Source organism: Protomyctophum parallelum (genome assembly GCF_964188405.1).
Source record: "Protomyctophum parallelum genome assembly, chromosome: 20".
Classification (NCBI taxonomy): Eukaryota; Metazoa; Chordata; class Actinopteri; order Myctophiformes; family Myctophidae; genus Protomyctophum; species Protomyctophum parallelum.
The window spans coordinates 33,391,276-33,406,754 of record NC_139718.1 but is presented as its reverse complement, the minus strand read 5'-3'; the positions used below and the strand labels follow the sequence as shown (position 1 = coordinate 33,406,754).

At 42.7% G+C, this 15,479-nt stretch overlaps 1 protein-coding gene across 1 annotated transcript in view; it reads right to left on the bottom strand.

The window, feature by feature from the left end:
- Positions 1-7,871: 7,871 nt before the first annotated feature.
- Positions 7,872-15,479, bottom strand: part of sptbn5 (spectrin, beta, non-erythrocytic 5) — a gene marked incomplete at its 5' end in the record, with an annotated part of 80,350 nt that continues 72,742 nt past the window's right edge. Inside the window, 7 exons of the mRNA XM_083791689.1 lie at positions 7,872-9,016; positions 10,921-11,114; positions 11,663-11,776; positions 12,582-12,673; positions 13,591-13,674; positions 13,947-14,015; positions 14,206-15,216. Of these exons, the coding sequence (XP_083647815.1) occupies positions 8,838-9,016; positions 10,921-11,114; positions 11,663-11,776; positions 12,582-12,673; positions 13,591-13,674; positions 13,947-14,015; positions 14,206-15,216 (1,743 nt within the window). The 3' untranslated portion in view covers positions 7,872-8,837. The remainder of the gene's footprint in view (positions 9,017-10,920; positions 11,115-11,662; positions 11,777-12,581; positions 12,674-13,590; positions 13,675-13,946; positions 14,016-14,205; positions 15,217-15,479) is intronic.

Sequence of the window (15,479 nt, the reverse complement as noted above, 5' to 3'; positions counted from 1 at the left end):
CTGATGATTAGACCACTGCACCATCAGTCAGACACTCTCAGGCAAAGTCTCCTGGTAATTTTGAAGTGATCTTTTGTGCGTTAGCCTTCAGTAAAGTTTAAATAACACAGACTCATATTAATCAGATGTTTCTTAGCGCTGTTGTTGAGGTCTTCTTTTGTATGATAGTGTAACAGCCAGGAATCGAACCCTGGTCTCCCATGTGGAAAGCCAACATCTTAACCACTAAGACAATTAGAGTTTTGAGGTAGGCAGGCTGAGGCTGTGAGCCACTGCTAGAATAGCAGTAAATGAAGCTCAATAACTAGCATTAAACTTTAGGAAGAGTGGGATTTGAACAACTCTCTGTGCTGAATAGCCCCTACTACACCATCACTCAGTAACATCTGCCTCTTTGTACTGTTGAAGCGATCATTTGTATGTTAGCCTTCAGATAGTAAAGTTGAAAGAATCAAGAGTTGAACATAGACTCACGTTCATCAGAGTGTAACACCCAGTAATCGAACACAGGTCCCCTGCACTGAAGGCCAACATCTTAACCACTAAGCCAAAGCAACTGCCTATGGCTGAGCCATAGGCAGTTGCTTTTTTCATTTTTTTCAAATCCTCAAAAATGATGAAAAACGGCGTGCTATAGTATGCCGTACGATATGGGCTATAGCCCATTGTCCAAAATGATAAAAAACGAGGATACATTTTTTTATCAAAAATTCAAAAAACGATGGGCTATAACCCATCGTTTTTTTCATTTTTTCACTTTTTTTCAAATCCTCAAAAATGATGAAAAACGCCGTGCTATAGTATGCCGTACGATGTGGGCTATAGCCCATGGTCCAAAATGATGAAAAATGAGGATAAAAAAATTATTTCAAAAATTCAAAAAACGATGGGCTATAACCCATCGTTTTTTTCATCTTTTCATTTTTTTCAAATCCTCAAAAATGATGAAAAACGGCGTGCTATCGTATGCCGTACAATATGGGCTATAGCCCATGGTCCAAAATGATGACGTTCTCTCTACCGCAACATACTTAAAAGTATAGCGGTGTATGAGAATGGGTGTTGCGGAGGATGAGAAACATTAACATTGTGCTATATATAGGAGCAATGGGACTTGAACATAGAATGTCCGTACAGAGAGACTGATCATTAGACCATTGCACCATCAGTCAGACACACAGTGAACATCTCCTGGTAATTGTGTGTGTTAGCCCTCAGTTGGTAAAGTTGAAACACTCCAGCATTATAAAGCTATAGGAGAACAGGGATTTGAACATTTAGAGGTGTATTAACTGAAGGCTCACAGCCTCAGCCTGATAACCTCAAAAGTCTCATATCTCCCCTGAGCCATAGGCAGTTGCTTTGGCTTAGTGGTTAAGATGTTGGCCTTCAGTGCAGGGGACCTGTGTTCGATTCCTGGGTGTTACACTCTGATGAACGTGAGTCTATGTTCAACTCTTGATTCTTTCAACTTTACTATCTGAAGGCTAACATACAAAAGATCGCTTCAACAGTACAAAGAGGCAGATGTTACTGAGTGATGTTGTAGTAGGGGCTATTCAGCACAGAGAGTTCATGTTCAAATCCCACTCTTCCTAAAGTTTAATGCTAGTTATTGAGCTTCATTTACTGCTATTCTAGCAGTGGCTCACAGCCTCAGCCTGACTACTCCAAAACTCTAATTGTCGTAGTGGTTAAGATGTTGGCTTTCCACGTGGGAGACCAGGGTTCGATTCCCGGCTGTTACACTATCATACAAAAGAAGACCTCAACAACAGCGCTAAGAAACATCTGATTAATATGAGTCTGTGTTATTTAAACTTTACTGAAGGCTAACGCACAAAAGATCACTTCAAAATTACCAGGAGACTTTGCCTGAGAGTGTCTGACTGATGGTGCAGTGGTCTAATCATCAGGCTTTCAGTACAGACATTCCATGTTCAAGTCCTGTTCCTCCTACAGCTCAATGCTGCAGTAATTTGAACTTTTCAAGGCTTGAATAAAAAATTAAAACTCAAAAGCACCAGGAGACATCTGCTGAATGCCCCAAGGTGCCTTGTGGGGCGGCAGTGGCTCAGGGGTAGAGTGCCTGGATGGTAACCGTAAGGTTGCCAGTTCAAACCCGGGCTCCCCCAGAGTTACTGTCGAAGTGTCCTTGAGCAAGACACTGAACCCCTAATTGCTCCCGATGTGCTAGTTGGTGCCTTGCATGGTTTCCGCTGCCATCGGTGTATGAATGGGTGAATGTAATGCACAATCTCTGTAAAGCACCTTGGATAAAGGCGCGTAGCGCCTTTATCCAAGGCACTTTACAGAGATTGTGCATGCACCATTCACCATTTATGTTAAATTGGACATTTTCATGGTAAAAGGTTAGCTGGACAGGGTTCTTTCAGACATAAGCCCCAACCATTACATCTCAGGAAACAGGAGGAGAGAGCACCGTCTCCCGATGGTCCTCCAGCACCTTGATGTCATGACATGGGACTTGAACCTGCCAACTGTCTGTAGCAGAGGCAACGGGTCAAGCGCTCCACACCATTGAGCCAAGGCACCTTTGGGCAATCAGTAGATGTCTCCTGGTGCTTTTGAGTTTTTATTTTTTATTCAAGCCTTGAAAAGTTCAAATTACTGCAGCATTGAGCTGTAGGAGGAACAGGACTTGAACATGGAATGTCTGTACTGAAAGCCTGATGATTAGACCACTGCACCATCAGTCAGACACTCTCAGGCAAAGTCTCCTGGTAATTTTGAAGTGATCTTTTGTGCGTTAGCCTTCAGTAAAGTTTAAATAACACAGACTCATATTAATCAGATGTTTCTTAGCGCTGTTGTTGAGGTCTTCTTTTGTATGATAGTGTAACAGCCAGGAATCGAACCCTGGTCTCCCACGTGGAAAGCCAACATCTTAACCACTAAGACAATTAGAGTTTTGAGGTAGGCAGGCTGAGGCTGTGAGCCACTGCTAGAATAGCAGTAAATGAAGCTCAATAACTAGCATTAAACTTTAGGAAGAGTGGGATTTGAACAACTCTCTGTGCTGAATAGCCCCTACTACACCATCACTCAGTAACATCTGCCTCTTTGTACTGTTGAAGCGATCATTTGTATGTTAGCCTTCAGATAGTAAAGTTGAAAGAATCAAGAGTTGAACATAGACTCACGTTCATCAGAGTGTAACACCCAGTAATCGAACACAGGTCCCCTGCACTGAAGGCCAACATCTTAACCACTAAGCCAAAGCAACTGCCTATGGCTGAGCCATAGGCAGTTGCTTTTTTCATTTTTTTCAAATCCTCAAAAATGATGAAAAACGGCGTGCTATAGTATGCCGTACGATATGGGCTATAGCCCATTGTCCAAAATGATAAAAAACGAGGATACATTTTTTTATCAAAAATTCAAAAAACGATGGGCTATAACCCATCGTTTTTTTCATTTTTTCACTTTTTTTCAAATCCTCAAAAATGATGAAAAACGCCGTGCTATAGTATGCCGTACGATGTGGGCTATAGCCCATGGTCCAAAATGATGAAAAATGAGGATAAAAAAATTATTTCAAAAATTCAAAAAACGATGGGCTATAACCCATCGTTTTTTTCATTTTTTCATTTTTTTCAAATCCTCAAAAATGATGAAAAACGGCGTGCTATCGTATGCCGTACGATATGGGCTATAGCCCATGGTCCAAAATGATGACGTTCTCTCTACCGCAACATACTTAAAAGTATAGCGGTGTATGAGAATGGGTGTTGCGGAGGATGAGAAACATTAACATTGTGCTATATATAGGAGCAATGGGACTTGAACATAGAATGTCCGTACAGAGAGACTGATCATTAGACCATTGCACCATCAGTCAGACACACAGTGAACATCTCCTGGTAATTGTGTGTGTTAGCCCTCAGTTGGTAAAGTTGAAACACTCCAGCATTATAAAGCTATAGGAGAACAGGGATTTGAACATTTAGAGGTGTATTAACTGAAGGCTCACAGCCTCAGCCTGATAACCTCAAAAGTCTCATATCTCCCCTGAGCCATAGGCAGTTGCTTTGGCTTAGTGGTTAAGATGTTGGCCTTCAGTGCAGGGGACCTGTGTTCGATTCCTGGGTGTTACACTCTGATGAACGTGAGTCTATGTTCAACTCTTGATTCTTTCAACTTTACTATCTGAAGGCTAACATACAAAAGATCGCTTCAACAGTACAAAGAGGCAGATGTTACTGAGTGATGTTGTAGTAGGGGCTATTCAGCACAGAGAGTTCATGCTCAAATCCCACTCTTCCTAAAGTTTAATGCTAGTTATTGAGCTTCATTTACTGCTATTCTAGCAGTGGCTCACAGCCTCAGCCTGACTACTCCAAAACTCTAATTGTCGTAGTGGTTAAGATGTTGGCTTTCCACGTGGAAGACCAGGGTTCGATTCCCGGCTGTTACACTATCATACAAAAGAAGACCTCAACAACAGCGCTAAGAAACATCTGATTAATATGAGTCTGTGTTATTTAAACTTTACTGAAGGCTAACGCACAAAAGATCACTTCAAAATTACCAGGAGACTTTGCCTGAGAGTGTCTGACTGATGGTGCAGTGGTCTAATCATCAGGCTTTCAGTACAGACATTCCATGTTCAAGTCCTGTTCCTCCTACAGCTCAATGCTGCAGTAATTTGAACTTTTCAAGGCTTGAATAAAAAATAAAAACTCAAAAGCACCAGGAGACATCTGCTGAATGCCCCAAGGTGCCTTGTGGGGCGGCAGTGGCTCAGGGGTAGAGTGCCTGGATGGTAACCGTAAGGTTGCCAGTTCAAACCCGGGCTCCCCCAGAGTTACTGTCAAAGTGTCCTTGAGCAAGACACTGAACCCCTAATTGCTCCCGATGTGCTAGTTGGTGCCTTGCATGGTTTCCGCTGCCATCGGTGTATGAATGGGTGAATGTAATGCACAATCTCTGTAAAGCACCTTGGATAAAGGCGCGTAGCGCCTTTATCCAAGGCGCTTTACAGAGATTGTGCATGCACCATTTACCATTTATGTTAAATTGGACATTTTCATGGTAAAAGGTTAGCTGGACAGGGTTCTTTCAGACATAAGCCCCAACTGTTACATCTCAGGAAACAGGGGGAGAGAGCACCCTCTCCCGATGGTCCTCCAGCACCTTGATGTCATGACATGGGACTTGAACCTGCCAACTGCCTGTAGCAGAGGCAACGGGTCAAGCGCTCCACACCATTACGCCAAGGCACCTTTGGGCATTCAGCAGATGTCTCCTGGTGCTTTTGAGTTTTTATTTTTCATTCAAGCCTTGAAAAGTTCAAATTACTGCAGCATTGAGCTGTAGGAGGAACAGGACTTGAACATGGAATGTCTGTACTGAAAGCCTGATGATTAGACCATTGCACCATCAGTCAGACACTCTCAGGCAAAGTCTCCTGGTAATTTTGAAGTGATCTTTTGTTCGTTAGCCTTCAGTTAGTAAAGTTTAAATAACACAGAATCATATTAATCAGATGTTTCTTAGCGCTGTTGAGGTCTTCTTTTATATGATAGTGTAACAGCCGGGAATCGAACCCTGGTCTCCCACGTGGAAAGCCAACATCTTAACCACTACGACAATTAGAGTTTTGAGGTAATCAGGCTGAGGCTGTGGCTGTGAGCCACTGCTAGAATAGCAGTAAATTAAGCTCAATAACTAGCATTAAACTTTAGGAAGAGTGGGATTTGAAAATGAACTCTCTGTGCGGAATAACCCCTACTACACCATCACTCAGTAACATCTGCCTCTTTGTACTGTTGAAGCGATCTTTTGTATGTTAGCCTTCAGATAGTAAAGTTGAAAGAATCAAGAGTTGAACATAGAATCACGTTCATCAGAGTGTAACACCCAGGAATCGAACACAGGTCACCTGCACTGAAGGCCAACATCTTAACCACTAAGCCAAACCAACTGCCTATGGCTCAGGGGAGATATGAGACTTTTGAGGTCATCAGGCTGAGGCTGTGAGCCACTGCTATACAATAAAAAAATTCAAAAAACGATGGGCTATAACCCATCTTTTTTCATTTTTTCATTTTTTTTAAATCCTCAAAAATGATGAAAAACGGCGTGCTATAGTATGCCGTACGGTATGGGCTATAGCCCATGTTCAAAAATGATGAAAAACGAGGTCATTTTTTTTTTCAAAATTTAAAAAAACGATGGGCTATAACCCATGTTTTTTGTTTTTTTTCATTTTTTTCAAATCCTCAAAAATGATGAAAAACGGCGTGCTATAGTATGCCGTACGGTATGGGCTATAGCCCATGTTCAAAAATGATGAAAAACGAGGTCATTTTTAGAAACGTCTAAAAATAGACGTCTAAAACACGTCTATTTTTAGACGTGTTTTAGACGTCTATTTTTAGACGTTTTTTATCCCATTTTTAGACGCTCGTCTAATAGCCCATATCGTACGGCATACTGTAGCACGCCGTTTTTCATCATTTTTGAGGATAAAAAAAAAAAAAAACATGGGTTATAGCCCATCGTTTTTTGAATTTTAGAAAAAAAAATGATCCTCGTTTTTCATCATTTTTGATCATGGGCTATAGCCCATCGTTTTTTTTATATTTTTTTTAATCTCGTTTTTCATCATTTTTGACCATCCCACTAAACATAAACAATAGCCGGCTATTAGACGTGCGTCTAAAAATGGGATAAAAAACGTCTAAAATGGAGCTAAGCCCGGCTGTGATGTCAAGATGACAACTCGACGAGGAAGGGGAAATGGCTTCCACCACAGAACACAACGGTTTAAGCTATAGTGATTGTTGGCTTAGACGGCTATGTGCAGATCCCCAACGGAAGAAATGTCAGCGGCCACTGTTTTCATGGCGGTCCCTCGATAATGTAATCGTTTGTTAGTTCATAATATGAAGAAGGAAACATGCATCTGTCCATGACTCCATGTGATCCGTTGCAGATTATTGTTATTCGCCGTGGGGTTTTATGGCGATTGGCATATACGGGCTGCGGGCAAGTCGATGCACTTCTTAGGCTGCGTAGTGCGTTCAATCATTTTCCGAGAACGAGAGAGAGACCGACCCCCGGGGGGGGGGGGGGGTCTGTCTCTCTCTCGTTCTCGGAAAATCCATCCACCTCCTCGGGAGAAACCATGTAGAAACAGGAGGGGAGGGGGAATCGAGTGTTACTCTTCTATTCACACACACTAGATCATGGGCGCGTCCATTTTAGATCCCCTGACATATACACGTAAAGGAAGCGGACAGCCCATAGACCGCCGCCTCTTTTCATGAGGGGGGGAGGGGGCTTTTTCTTTTCTCTCTTTTTTCAGGATCACATACCCGGAACTTTGAAGATGCGATCGGAGATACATTATATGTTGTCCGGGCACATAGAAAGATGAACTAAAGTATTAAAAAAAAAAGCTATAAATGCGTATAGATACGTGATACGCACATGGCGATCTGCTGACAAATGACGTATAGATACTGACCCCGCAAACGATGTGTTAAGGCCCAATCAGATCCCAGTTCAAACCCATATAGGCAAACACAGGTGGCGCACACATGGTTCTGAAATAAAATGGCCTAGAAACCCCATTCAAACTTTTAAATGTTTACCTTACGGTGGACATGTTTGCCTGAAAAGGAATCTTTGAAATGTTTCATAGCTTTAGAAAAAGTGTGAATGGAGTCACATACATTTCTTTATATTCTATTCTAGAAATATGAAATGGTAAAAGAAGAGAGATACAACTTGTGGGAAAACCTCACTTAGTTTATTGGATGTTTAGTGTGATTAATTCAACTATAATGTATAAATACATGTTTAAACATTATAAATGTTACATGCTCAATAAATGCCTTAAATGTATCCATGTCAACAAAAATAAAATCATGATATGCCAGGATATTATTATCTCATTATATCTCATCAAGAAGGAACACAACAAGCTATCGATGTCTGTCTTCATTAAACATTACTATATAACATTATGGAAATAGCTGTATTTATTATTATAGTATAATAAATACAGCTATTACCATGTTTTCCAATTAAGGCACAGTCTGAATCTCATTAGAAGCAGCATGAGCTGATTATTGATTACATTAGAAACATGATTCAATCATTTTATTTTCAACACATGAAAACATGACACAGCCAGAGCGCATGGCTATTTGTGGGTCCCTGCTATGGAAAGGTTCGTGAACACCTCGAATAACTGATGACAATGCTGTTTTCTGAGAACGCCACTGCAAGGTCAAATTCTGACTCGTTCAGCTGAATTTGCTGTAAGAGGGTTCATAATATAGGTGGATTTGCGTAATCTTCTTATCAGAGATTATCTGAAATTAAATCGTTTGAGCAAAATGCCACCAGAGATTAAAGGAAAACTGATTGACTGGTTTTTAGGCCACGTCCGAAAAATTAGCAAAATGCCGTGAAAGGAGTCCTCCACACAACATGTAAGACTATGTTTTGGTAATATCATATGTTACACAGGGTTCCTGCTACATACATCCAACCAGTTGTAGAAATGTACAGATTGAGGCTTTGATGAAATGCTGATACACGAAACCATTAGGGTTTGATGGAAGATGGTTCTTCTGAAAATGTTTGCTAAATGGTTCTTCTGAACATGTTTACTAGTCTGACCATTTCAAATACTCCTTAATCGTAAAATGAAATACCCATTATTACAGAGCTTGACTTTAGCAAGCCAAGAGAAAGACATCCTGGCATTCAAAAGACTGAAATCAGCCTGAGAACTTCAATGAATCAGCTACTATTCACAATTCACGGCCACGTCAATGGAATTAAGCACTTTTGTGGCGTTACTTCTTAGAGGAGAAGAACTTCCTTAAGACATTCCTCTTGGACCTGTCCTTGGTGGTGAGGTCATCGGCTCCATGTGGGGGCATGCCCGGTTGAGAGACACCATGGTCGGCAGGGGGAGGTGGAGGAGGGGTTTGCGGCTGAAGACTCTGTGGAAGACTTCTAGACTCCTCGACCCCTTCAGCAATGAACCAAAAGGCACAGAATTAATTAAGAAAGCAGATTGATCAAAACATTTGGCAAAATTACTTTTAAAGGAGCATTCAGTGATTTGGGTAACAAGATGTGCACATGCACGCACTACAGTGCACTACGCACTACACACACTTAATCCATTAAATCAGAGCGCCCAGCGATTTATAGCAGCGGAGCACATTTAGCGACGGACCAGGCGCTATCCCGGATGTAGCTGAAGTAGCGGACTCAAGTTTCATTTCACTCTCTCGCTCTCTCTCGGGGCCTTGGCTAGCCCCTCTCGGGACCCCCTGGGTCAGCTCATTCTTTCGTCGACCCAAGGGGTCCCTGTTCAGAAATCCTAATGCAATTGATGGAACGCAGACATAAATACCGTCGGAAACGTCATCTCTGCGGCGTTTGAGTGATTCTGATCACGTTTCAAACGACGCCTATAAGAGCTATAGGATACAACGGAAACCGCTGAGAATTTTCCTGTGCCGCAGAAGCCGTTAAGTATTTTTAATCTGTTTAATCTAAAATTATGAGCTTATACAGTAGCCTATATTAGGAATGCGCCGAAAACCAAAAGAAATCTCCATGAGGTGTAATTGATAGAAAATAAGCAATTTTTTGGGTGAACTATCCCTTTTAAAGGTTTAGAACTAGGGATGCACCGAAAATTCGGCCACCGAAAATATTCGGCCGAAAATGGCTAAAAATGTATTTTCGGCCTATTCGGTTTCGGCTCAAATAGGCCGAAAAAATATCACCGAATAGTAGTGAGATATAATTCAACTAAACTGCGGGAGAAACACAGATATACAAGCCCAACGAGCCGTGCATTGCGACGGGTAGATAACTTGTAGATCTGCTACTTCCAGCGCAGGAAGGGCGCATGCTTATGACGCTCTTTAACAATGCATCAGCAGCCAGCGACGCTGCGACAGTCACTCACAACACGCGAGCAGCAGACGGAATGCACAGGCAGATCCGACACAACATCCACGCTTCCATAGCCTTTTAAATCTTATTTCCCATCCACGGGCACAAGCAACGTGATATCCAGCAGCTTCCACCCGATCTGTGGTGGTGTTCTGTTGACGAGGGAAGCTACTAGCTAGTAGCTAGCATGGGAGCTAACGTTAGTTTTAACACTATGTACTTTCCATCCGTTCCCCAACCCCATCACACTCGCTGCTGCGTTTACACGGGCAGACACAAAGACGAATGGGAATATCATTTGTAGCTTTAACAATAATGATAGACTGTATCGTTGCGTCTGCCTGTGTTTAATGCTCAGGGTTTCACTGTCCACAAAATGCACTTCCCAAAACTCAGAGACATGCCACCACCTATAAATTCAAACCCACCTCTGGAATCTCATTCCACTTTAATTTATTTTATTCCATAGTCTTAGTTTTTCTCAAATGAAGTTGTTTTTATTTGTTTTATCATGTTCTCCTTGAAAAGTGTCTTTAAGTACTCAGAGAAGCTATAAATAATATTATCATCACTATTATTATTACTACTTGTTTTATTGCCTATGCTTATGTAGAAAAAAATGCTCACTGCTCAGGTCAAATAGGCCTATTGATATACGATTAAAATGTGATTAATTGAGATGAATTAATCACAAAGCCTCTAATTAATTAGATGTTTTTTAAGTCCCAACCCTATTCCTTATAGATCTAGCTTCAAATAAAAAATCTAAAAAAGGTTAAATGTGTCGGATCACATCGTATCGCATCGCATCAAATTCCATGAAATTCCACATTCCACACAAGATGTATTCGGCTATTCGGTATTCGGTTTTCGGCCATCTGTTTCCTATATTCGGTATTCGGTTTCGGCCAAGAATTTCCCTTTCGGTGCATCCCTATTTAGAACCAAGTCTCAGTGATTTACCTGTGTGCCTCTCCTCTCCCCCCTCAGAGTAGCGGTGGAGGTTGTAGTAGGTATGGGGGGGTTTGGGAGGTGGCTCTCTCTCCGTAGATGTCTGTCTCTGCTGTCCATCAGCCCTGTCCAAAGGTTTGGTCAAAACAGGATCTTCCACCACCTCAGAGAGCTTCTCAGAGCTCAGGTTGACAGATGACGCTCTTCTAAACAACAGAGATGACCAGCTGAAAGGGCTTCTATTGACAATAAAAGATGCTGGCCTAAAGCTCTCTAGACTAGAGAAGAGGTGATGAGCTCAGGTCACGGGGACCTAGACCAGACCGCTATACGTCTGACAGCTGGAACAGAAAACCAGCAATAATCTATCTGGGTCCCAAGGTTGATAATCAGTGCTCTGCTTCGTCAAATTTGGCTCAGTGGAGGATCGTGTTGAGTAGGCTACCTGAGAACAATTATAATCGTGAAATGTACAATATTGTAAAATTGTACAATTTCCGAAATGTAGGCCTATTTCTTTTCCTAGATCATGTACCTGTAACTGTTTCTTAACCTTCATTGGTGAACTATTGTGTGTTTGCACGTTGCTGTGTATGATGTGTAGGCCTAAGTGTATTTGGATGGGACGGATCCCAGGAAGAATAGGGAATATATAATATAGTAATATAACCACTGTTATATTAGGGACCCTTCTCTAGAATCTGTCATAAGGCTGTGTGGAAAAGAGGAAAAGTGTTCTGATCAGTTCAGTTACCCAGAGTCATCAGAGTCTGTACTGTTCTGGGAACAGCTCTGCAGCTCTCCAACCCAGCTCAGCTGCAGGTCTCTGTTGGGAGCGGCAAACAGGTACTGGCTTCCATCCTCCAGACTGAAGGTTCATATGGAGAATAATGGATTCATATATATCATAAATTCAGTACAGAATATAACACATTTATCCAAATTCTACTTGATGTTCACTAAGCAGTGGTTCCCAAATGCTTTAGCTCAAGACGACGCTTGCCCGGGAAAATAGAAGATCTACAAGCTCACCACTCATCACGGCATGAGCTTGTACATCTACTATTTTCACTACTTCTAATGGCTGCCAGGATTGATTAATCCATTTATTGCGCATTGCCAAGGTTTTCCGCTTGCAACCCTTATTTTGAAGAGCCAAATATTACGATGACATAATGCTGTGTGTGGTGTCTTGACCGATTGTTGTTCTCTCGCTCGGTGCATAAAAAACCCGACCACGAGTATCACAGCAAAAAAAATCAACAACCTTGTTTTCACCAGAAATGACATTCATTGCACCGATTTGGTGATACAGGCCATTGAAAGCAGCACATAGAGTGCAAGTGGATGCACGCGCATCTTCAAAATGGAAGAATATAAATCCTAGAAAAGTAAGCTACGGTTCTGGCGGGCTGCAAGACAAAAGTAATTCTACACTTAATACAGTTCGGGCGGGCTCCGTATTAAAACATTATTTTGAATGTATTTATGGATATATTTTGATTCCTTTAAAAAAAAAAACTTTTGAAAAATGTTGGAATTGTTTTTAATTTTAAAAAAATACGTAGGAAACGGGGAAAAAACAGGGATATTTAGCAACCCATAGAAAGGGGTCATGTGTCCCGACCCACTATTTGGGAAACAGTGGTCCTAATTAACTCCTAACGACTTACATCAGCTTCAATGTGTGGTCCTTCCTGCGGTAGTATGGGTTCTCCCTACACACCGCTCCCAGCATGCTGATTGGAGGCCATCTAGAGGTCTTCTGTGGTATTACATTTCAGCACACATTTTCATTCATAAGATGAAACAACTAAATTCAAGTTACTTGCTGAGGTCTTTATCTTTGTATAAAGACCTGAAGTTGAAACAACAGTATGAAAAATGGAGATATATTAGTATTTAAAGGTAGAGTAAGAGATATTCTTATGCTAAAATAAGTATTTAATAGCTCTATGGTCTGATGACACTCATAGACTGTTAAGTAACAGGACAGGGGTCTCCTTGTCTCTGCAGCTGTTTGGTAAACAGAAAACACGTCAGGATTGGACGCTTACACAGGACACAGGATAAACACGTGAAATTGGAAGTGATGACAAGTAAATGAGCATACAAAAATTGGAACGGTAACACTATAAAATAAGCTGATAAATGGGTACTCTCTCCTGATTGACACCTCAGAGCTGGAGAGACAGGGAGAAAGGGTTGAAAACCACTGCTCTATAGCAGGGGTTTCTCAACCATTTTGGTTGGGTACCCCCGGAAATGCTTTGGCCATGTCTCGCGACCCTGCCCCGCCCCCTCCTCACCACCAATACAAACTGACTGCAAAAATAACCTTAATAATAGAGAAAATATATCATAAATTAATACTGAAACCAGATATAATCATTAAGTTTATGCATGCACCAAGTACTATGTAAAGTTTGTAAACTCTTCATTTCCATTTTCCAGCCATGTAGTTGCAATTTATAATTTCTTTATAATTTGGGGACCCCCCAAAATAATTTGACGACCACCCTGAGGGGTCGGGACCCATAGGTTGAGAACCCCTGCTCTATAGCAATGATTACTATAAGAATATAGTGCTTTTACAAAACAAAACAAAAAAAGCCCTTTTGTTTTCAGCCAAAAATATCACTTACCCTAGCATTAATTAACTCATGTGGTGTCCATACATACCTCTTTTGCAGCCTGTCTGTCTCTGTAGAGACTGAGCGTCTCTCTCTCCAGAACCGCATAAACCGTCTCCCAGTGCTCCGCCCCCTGACAAAACACACTGATTACCCGAGGGCTTACTCTGCTATAGAAGAGATATCACAAAAGAATGAAAAGCTCAATTCATTTGGTTTGCTTTAATTTCCCCCATATAATGTATAATAATAATAATCCATGATATCGAGTGACAACTCAATATTGTTGAGAGGGAGAACAAAGTTGTGTTGAACTTGTCTCTCCATGATGTAATGTCTGCTGGGGGTGCTTCGGGACAGTACTGTTTCTGTTGTTCAGACAGACAGACAGACAGACAGACTCACCTTGTTTCCTCCCTGTTTGAGTTTGATCTCCAACATCCCGTCCATCCTGACTGCCAGGCCTGCCCTTTCCTACACACACACACACACACACACACACACACACACACACACACACACACACACACACATGGATGGACAGACGGACGGACGCACAAGGACGGACAGACAGACATACACATGCACAGAATGTCAACATAAGCAATAAGTCTCACCTCAAGTCTCAAGATCAGAAACAAAGACTACCGTATATGTTTCTTACATCAGAGAGACTGGTGTCGTCCTCTGGGATCTCCTCCAACTTCCTCCGCAGCACTGGGGGGGGTGGGGAGGGCTCAGGGGACAGCTCCTCATCCAGCATTGTGACTGGTAGAGGTGGAGATGAAGAATCAGGAAGGTCCTCCCTGATAGGTGGGTCGGTAAGACGTGCCCTCATCGGAGGTGTGGGCGATTCGGTGGGAGTTGAAAGGCTTTCTGTGATTGGTGGTGGTGGGGGCGGAGGCGCGGTGGGAGCGACAAGCTTTCTGACTGGCGAAGGTGAGTCGGGGGAGCCGCAGAGCTTCTCTGACTGGCTAAGTGGCCGAGAGGGGGCGGGATCTGAGGGAAGGGGCAACTGCTGATCGCCGCAGAAGACCTTGGGCTTCGGAGCAACTCTGGGTTTGGCTTTAGGGCTTTCATCTTCATCAGGAGAGGCAGAGGAGAGCACAGGATAAGGTTTGGAGGAGGAGGAGGGGGAGGATGGAAGGGAGGAGGTAGGTTTAGGAGTGAGGCGGGAGGGTGAGGGGTGGCTCTTCCACACCCCCACATCAGGATCCCGTGACTCCTCCTCCCACCTCAGCCTCCTCTCTCTGAAAGAGCCCACGGCAGAAGAGGGAGACGGGCTAGGAGGTGGACTAGGGGAGGTGGCGGGCTGGGCAGCGACTAGCTGTCTCGCTGTTCTCCCAGGCGCCTGCCTTTCTCTCTCTCCGTTCATTCGTCTGTCTCTTCCGGGTGAGTCCACCCGTCTGTCTCCTCGGGCATCCATGTCCACCTGTCTGTCTTTTCTGGCCTGTTCTACTTCTACTTGTCTCTCTTTGGGTCTGTCTACCCGTCTGTCTGCTCTAAGCTGTCTGTCTGTCTGCCTGCCGCTGCTGACTCGTCGGACTATGGCACCAGGGGAGGTGGAAGTGACGCGGGAGGTCTTGGGGTCTGACGGCTTCCTCTTCAGGGAGGAAACGCGGACCACCGCAGCTTTGCGCTCCTTGTTTCCACGGAGACCAAGTCTCTTTTCCCGCTGGGATAAAAAAAACAGAATAACTAATAATATCAAAAACAAGCAGAACATGCAAGAAACTCACTTTGCAGTATAGCCTTGTTTTTTACTGAATTCTGATGATGATGTATGTATGAACCACCGTTAATGGCGAAAAAAACAATAAATGATGTAGAGTGGGGTGGGGTCAAATGCTGTCCTGGTCAAGGCGGAAGCCACAGAGTGACAACATTCTGTGGACTTATTTACCACCTTATTTAACAAATCAGACATAAACAAAAACC